Consider the following 7,595-nt stretch of genomic DNA (forward strand, 5'->3'; position numbering starts at 1 on the left):
CCCCACACACGAGAGTGGAGGGATGGAGCTGATGTATGCGTGGTGCTGTGTGCGTGCGCGTGCAGTCATCACTCACCTGTCGCCCATCCCCGCACCCCGTCCTCATCTCTGCTAAAATAACCACGACGAAGGTTCGGCTGCGTCTCCTTGCAAACAACGAAAAAACAAAGGGCAGCAACACCGCCGTCACTACGCACACACACACACACAATGAAGTTCATACGAAGAGACATACACGCACAGACGCCCTCGGTACGCTTCACACGGTCGCCTCTTCCTCGGACGCGACGCTCTCCTCCATCACCGCCGAGAAGTTCGACTTGGCCGTCGTCAGGTCCAAAAAGTCCTGCACCTCCGCTGACCTCGTCTTGCGCTGCTTCAACACAAACGTGTAGTCGTCACCCCTGATGTTCTCCATAGAGCACATGTCTACCCCGCACGACGCAGAGACTTGCAGCGGCACGCTGATTTTCACCCCAGGGAACACCTTCGGGACGTACTCGTGAGCCGAGCCGAGAATGCGGCACGTGTCTGTCACACACTCACGCAGTACATCGACATGGCAATCCATCCACACCGAGTCGTGCACAAAGTTGATGAGAAACGCGCGGTTCTTGTAGAAGTCTCTCCGCATAAAGTGTCGGAAGAGCCGGCCGAGCATCATCTGCGCCAGCTCCGCGCCGTAGCCCTGAATTGGGTAGTTCTTGATAGGAGGCAGGTTCAGCACCACATCCCGCGTGCGCAGGCTCATCCGCAACCCTGTCGGCATCTCGGCAATGAAGCTGGTGGGCAGCCCTGGGTTGTTCGGGCGAAGCGCGACAGACCGGATAGTGCGATGAAACTGCGCGATGCCGGGGTAGGCCTCGTTCTCTCTCTGAATCGACGCCTCAAGGTCCTTTACTGGAATGCCAGTTGTCTTGTGCAGCAGTGGCACCCCAGCGCCGTACAGACGCTGAAAGGAAAACTGCTTCGCCGTCCTGCGCAGCTTGACATACTTGGGAACATTTCGCTTATAGCCCTGATAGATCTCGTCGTACGGTAGCCCGCTAAAGAACGCCGCCCGCTTCACGTGGAAGTCGACGCCGTGATTGAGGTCATGTGTCAGGTTCGCGTCGTTGCACAGAATCGCCAGCACCACGATCTCCAGCTGTGAGTAGTCCACCTCGACGCAGCGCCCTTGGGAGCCGAAGCGGGACACGAAGAGACGCCGCACAGACGACTTATCGTCCTTGGGAATATTCTGGCAACTTGGGTAGGCACTGACAGTGCGCGACGTTGTCGTGGCGGTCATGTCGATGTGCTGGTGCACCCTGCCGTCTCGATGCAGAATGGCCAGCCGTCCGTTTGCGCTCGGCTGCAGGAAGGTGGAGGTGTGACGGTTGAGCAGCTGCCGCTGCAGGAGCAGGCCGGCCGGCTTCACGCCGTGTGCGTGCAAGGACGTCAGCACAGCGTCGGAGAAGACTTTACCTTGCAGACTTGCAATCAGCTTCGCGTTACTGATGTAGTCGGCGGCTACGCCGGGAAGACGCACCTTTACAAGGCGACTTTGACGCTCTGCTGGCACAAAGCACCCGATCGACGGAGCGCGCAGGAAGCAGTTGGCGGCCTCCAGCAAAATTTTGTCACGCTGCACCGTGGGTTCTTTGCCGGCAACGCCGAGAATGTTGACTAGCACGTACCAGAGCGCCTTTGTGTCTGTGTCAGCGCGATGCAGGTCTCCCTCCGGCCGCACGTTGAGCGCTGTGATCAGTCGACTGAGGCGCAGAGAGGATGCGAGGGCCTCCATGAGGGGTTGATTCGCACGGTTTCCGCGCAAGCGCCATCGCAGCACGCTTCGGTGGGAATTAAGCAACGCCAGCGAGTCACAGAACAGAACGCCGTCCAGCTGGCACTCCGGCGCGTAACACTCCAGCGCACGGCGCAGCATCGGCTGGTCCAAGGAGAAGACGTTGTGACCCACCAGCACCAAAATCTCATGCGGGTTGTACGACGCCATGTCGAGGCGCAGGTACTGGCCGATACTCTTTGCGACCACGTCCACAGTCGGCGCATCGCGCACCATCTCGTTCGTGATGTGGTGAATGCCAACAGTCCGTGGCGAGATGGGGCGCTGCGGGTTTACGAGTGTGTGAAACGTGCTGTTCTCGATGGGGTCGAACATGGCCACCTCCACAATGGCGTCCGTACTTGGGTTGAGCCCTGTTGTCTCGATGTCGAAGAAGACGATGCGGTACGTCTTCAGCTTCTGCGATCCCTGAGCCTCGATGTACTGATGGATACGGGCCGGCAACGGCCCTGTCGTGGGCAGCGCACATTGGGCCGCGTAACGCTGCAGGTGTAGCTCCCCAACCATATGGGTGAAAGTGCCAAAGCGGTGGCAGAGATGAACCAGATTCGACGTCCATAGAGGCGTATCGCGGACTTGGGTCCGGTGACCCAGCGTAATGGTACCGCCAAAGAAGTAGGCGTGCTGCTGTTGCAGAGACGCCCAGTCAAAGTACATCCTCATGTCGAGTGGTACCTCGCGCGGCACGTAGGCCTCCATCGCCGCGTCTAGCACAGATGCAGCGCTCTTCAAGGAAGCCGTCTGCCGCGCTGCCTCCTCCGCGTCGATGTGGATACCAGCATTCTCGATGCTCGTCATCGCCAGCAAGGAGTCCATACGATGCGCCAGGCTCAGCACCTGGCACTGCTCAAGTGCACGCTTGAGCTGCCCCGCAAAAACCTTCACCACCGCAGGCGTTGCGTGACGAAGAAACTGCCGCTGATAGGCAAACGGGAGACGGTCGTTTGGCGTACCCACACGCGACAACGGCGGCAGCTGCACACCGTGACGAAGGGCCAAATCGTGAAGGCTGTTACTGCTGCTGGTGCATCGCTGCGCCTCTAGAAGATACTCGGCTAGCGTCACACACCAAACACGGCCGCCGCGTTGGATGAACTTGTGAAGTTCGGCGTCACCCGACAGCAGCAGCAATAACGACTTGGCATCGTGCGTGACGAGCACGTCGTATCCGTCAAGACAGGGTAAGCAGAACTGTCCGCGCTTGGTGTAGATAGCCCACGGCTCCACTGTCTGATTCGCGTGGTCGGTGATGCACGCACTCAACACATGATTAATCTCCGCCACGGGGTTCATCGGCTGGCCGTGCACAGTGTGATCGGTGGCGACGTAGGCGATGGCAATGAACTTGTCATAGTGGCGCAGCTCCGCCTTCTCGGCTGCAACGCGCTTGGGATGCGTGAAGTAGCGGACCCAGTCGAGCACAATCTGCGGGGACTCCACCCCCTCATCCGAGGAGCTGGTCAACAGACTCAAGTGGTGGCATGACTGGTTCTCGGTGAGCTTCTTGCGCTGATAACTGCGGAGTGTGTTGCCGGCGGATATGTAGATGTTGAATAACAGATCTGCGTCCAGGAAACCTGCAGTCTCCTTCATCACGCCCCAGTATCGCATTGGGTCGGACTGGTAGCAGCCACGCAGGCGGTCGCTCACCTCCGACGCGTACACGACGACGCAATCATGGCCAGCCTTCATGACGGCGGTGCGGCAGCGGAAGAGCGCAGCGCGGTCGGTGCGGTGCGTGGGCACCAAAATCATCTGGCTGGAGCGCGTATCAAGCAGGCAGGCGAGTACGTCAGAGAGCATGCCCTTGGCGGAAAAGCGGCGGCGACGCACCGGATCCCAGAGTGACACGTTAAGCCCGCGAGTGCCGGCACGCACGAGGTGAATAAGGTAGACGGCAAAGCGGGGCAGCACGTACGTGCTCAGTGTCTGCAGCGGGTCCGCCGGCTTTGCCTGGCAAGCCGCAGTGCGGATGAACGCCCAATGCGCCTGAAACCATTTGAGAGTCACGGGAGTCGGAGACACACCAGACACAGCATTGCGTGTGATATCACCCGGCGACGGAGGATCGCGGCACAGCGCGGAGCTCAGTTCGAGGGTGTCAACGTGAGCAACCACCTGCAGCCCGCTGGACCTCAACAAGGCCGTGAGCTTTTGGAGAGGCACCTGCAGACTCTTCCGCTCCTGCTCCGTCTCCACAACGGGTATAAGAGCAAGCTGCGGCGATTTGCCGTTCATATGGGCCATGAGCTCATCCGCTAAACTCCACATCTCCGCAGCCCCCGCGCTCGTGTCCACGCTACACACAATTTTGTCCGCGGCGATGGAGAAGATGTGAAAGGTCGCTGTTGAAAAGTGGTACCCCGCCAGGAAAGTCGCCACGCTGCTTTGGTCGCAGCCATTCTTCGGAGAGTTATGCTGCGCATCGGTGCTTTGCTTCGCGTCGGCCAACTTCTGAATGTTTCTGTAGTACTCCTGTGTACTACGCACGACGCCGGAGTCTAGTGAGATGGGGACGCGAAAGAACTCTGCGTATTCGGCAGCGGCATCCACCGACGGAGCCTTCCCTCTTGCGAGCGCTGCCTGGGCCTTCGTCAGGGACTGCACAGTGCAGGTCGAGCGCAGTGATTGGAACAGCACATGTGGCCGGGAGCCGCTCAGTCGACGACGCATGATTACGTGGAGGTGAGTGGCAGTTGTCTTTGGCACCTTCTGCAGTGGTGGTGTCGCACCTTTGTCTCCCACTCAGCCCGTAGGCGTCACTTGCACAAGGGCTGGGGCGGCTCTCTCTCTCTATACGTCTCTGCTGCCCACGTACCTGCGTGTGAACACGTCACACGCACGGACGCACAGGGACACCAACGAGCACACGTAAACCCCCTCTACAATCCCCAAACAGAAACAATGGCAGAAGCAGCTGCGGCTGAGCGCACAATTGTAGCTGAATTAGCCGCGGCAACCCACAAAAAGGGAAGCAGCAAAGGTAACTCGTGCCGTCGCGCAGATGACGTCGGCACTGATACGTGCTGTCTCTTTTCGCCTCTCTCGTCTCTATTGTCTCTCTTTTGCTCTATGCTGCAAGTGGGTGTACGTGTGTGTACGCGTAGCCGGGGAGGGGGCGCATGCATGCGTATCAGCCGCTACTGTGTCACTCCTTCCCTCTCCCTCTCCCTCTCTCTCTGTCTCTGCGTCCAAACTACAGCAACTGCCGTGTCGAAAGCCGACTTGGCGTGCGTGTGTGCCTAAAAGTTGGCCCGAGATGAAATTACACGCGGGGACAGAGAAGGGGGGGGGGGGGGGCACGGCAAAACAAAGGGGAGTAAGACGACACGACAGTAACACACGCGCACAAGCGCACCTACGCCAACTCGAAGGCGAGGGGGCGGGCTAATGAGGCAGGCAGAGAAAGAGTATGTGGGTGGGTGTGTGAATCTAGTGAAGCAGCCTTGTCGGCAAACACGGTTTGGTCTTTCCCCATTCAACAGCGTACAAATGTAAAGACGCGCTGCTGCACGCACCACCACCCCCGCTAGCTCGCCTTTGGTGCCGTGTCAAACCCCCTGCGTCAATGCACTGTTTTGCGTAGACGCCGCGGACAATGAGCATACGGGAAAGAGAGAGGGAGAGCGCGCACGACATCGAAGCCAATCGCAGTCAAAACAAGTGCACCAACATAAGAGGCAAAAGGGGGAAGAAAGGAAGAGGGGCGGCGTGTAGTGGTCGGCGAGATGTGGAGAGGCAGCAAAATCCTCTTCGCTCATAGAGAGAAAGAGAGACAGCATCAGTGAGGGTCACCTAAACACGACAACAGACACACTGTGGATCTGTTGGCGTCTCCTTAGCAGTGTTCTCAGTGTAGCGCGCATCAAGCGTGTGTGTGTGTGCATACTACGCAGTTGGGCTGGTCTGCCCCCTGCGTTGTTTCTGTCGGTCTGTTTTGGTGTGTGTATTCCTGCATTCACGAGCGGAGTTCACGGCCGTCAAGCTAACACGCCATCGTGGTCGTCGTCGCTGGTGGTGCTGCACCCGTCTGCCACCTCGCGTCATCTTACGCGTTGAGAGGTGCAGCGGTGAGAAACCGAGGAAAGCTAAACCCCTAAGGGGAGGGAGGGGCATATGGCATTGACAACACGGCATGGCCAGGGAAAAGAAATCAAGACAATGACAAGGGGGGGGGGAGAAGAGCGCAAGTGAAGACAAACAAACAATGGAGAGATTAGCAAATTTAAAAAGTGCCTCTATCACATTCTGGCGCAGGCGCACACGCGCATACATGAATAGCCCCTGTCCCCGTTAGTGTGAAATCAGAGAGAGGGGGGAAGGAGGAGGAGGAGGTAATCGGCTGAGCGGGGGTGCTCCACCTCATTTGTCTCATCGGCTATGGGGCCGCCGCCTTCCAATAACGTGTTGAGCGTCGCCATGTGAAAAAAACTCACGTTGACGCTCTGACCTTGCGAAATGGCGGACTACCTTTGGAAGGCCCCCTACCACGAAGGTGCCGAGTCCCCTCTTCCCTCTGTCCACCATGTCCCACCTGGCACCTTACACAACGGGGACTGATCGGGTGGAACAGACTGGAGCTCACGGACAAAGTAGCAAAGCCAGTTAGTACTCTCCCCAAGATAAGGAGGAGGAAAGAGAGCTGCCGCACGCCCCGCCCATTGTATACCGGTCCCTCGCGGTCGGAGGCCACCTGGCAGAAATGACTGCAACTCCAACAATAGGAAAGCAAACTTTTGCATTGAGGAAGAGAGAGAAGGGGGAAGAGAGGGGGGAGGCTGTGAAACTTCGTGGCCGACGTCTGAGGAAAGGAAAAGAAAACCGAACGTGGAAAGACGAGAGGGAAATCGATGTCTGCGCGTGACCCCCTCGCCCACCCAGCCCCCACACACACATATATTGAAGAATGACAAATCAGCAATCTGGACACCATTCAGACAAGACTAACGTGCTCGCTTCTCCCTTCAGTGTGGGGGGTGTCAGTTGCTTTTATTTGCCAGGTGTGGGAGAGAAGAGGAGGAAGGAAAAGAGACGAGATTTGCCAATATCTGCCTTTTGTAGGTGCACCCACACTACAACGTGTGCGTGTGCGTGTGCGTGTAGCTGAAATGGGGGGGAAACGCAGCGTACATTATACGAAGACAAAACGAAAGGCACGGATGCATCACGCACAGCATAGCGCAGGCCCATGTACGTACGTGTGGGACGTGCACGTCTGCGTACTATTTCCGCACTGGTAGTGGGTGGCGCAGAGCAGTAGAAAAAGGTGCACGGAATGATCAGAAAAAAAATATCGAAGCGCACCGGTGGCACAGAGAGGGAGAAACAGAGGAAGAGGGCAAGAGAGGGAGAGAAGGGCAGCTGGACACCACATACGCACACGAGCACTGCAAAGTCCTGCATCCTACCTCCCTCTCTCTCCTCCATCTCTTTCACACCACAGTGCAACCCCTTCACTCGCTAACGTTTTACGAAACAAAACATAGAAGCGCTAAAACATAACAGAAAGACACACTACGCGAAATTTAAAAAGTGAAGTCAGATGCGAAGACACAGGCACACACACACACACACGTCGCTTGTCCGATAGGCAACCGTACTACACTAGTTGCATGAAGGAGAAGGCAAGAGAAAGGCCAGGCTAGCGTGGAGGACGTGGACGAGGATGGACAGGGGATGTGCGACAGTCGAGGTAGGATTAGTAGGCGTTGTACAACACTTCTTCATACATCAGACACACTCGGTGTTG

At 57.5% G+C, this 7,595-nt stretch overlaps 1 protein-coding gene across 1 annotated transcript; it reads right to left on the reverse strand.

Moving 5' to 3' along the window:
- Positions 1-259: 259 nt before the first annotated feature.
- Positions 260-4,519, reverse strand: POLIB (putative mitochondrial DNA polymerase I protein B; the record flags this gene model as incomplete). The annotated part of the gene is made up of 1 exon (XM_001563101.1): positions 260-4,519. The coding sequence occupies one exon, from the start codon at positions 4,517-4,519 to the stop codon at positions 260-262; it is 4,260 nt and encodes a 1,419-aa protein (XP_001563151.1).
- Positions 4,520-7,595: the final 3,076 nt, after the last annotated feature.

Source organism: Leishmania braziliensis, chromosome 13, assembly GCF_000002845.2.
Source record: "Leishmania braziliensis MHOM/BR/75/M2904 complete genome, chromosome 13".
NCBI classification, from domain to species: Eukaryota; Euglenozoa; class Kinetoplastea; order Trypanosomatida; family Trypanosomatidae; genus Leishmania; species Leishmania braziliensis.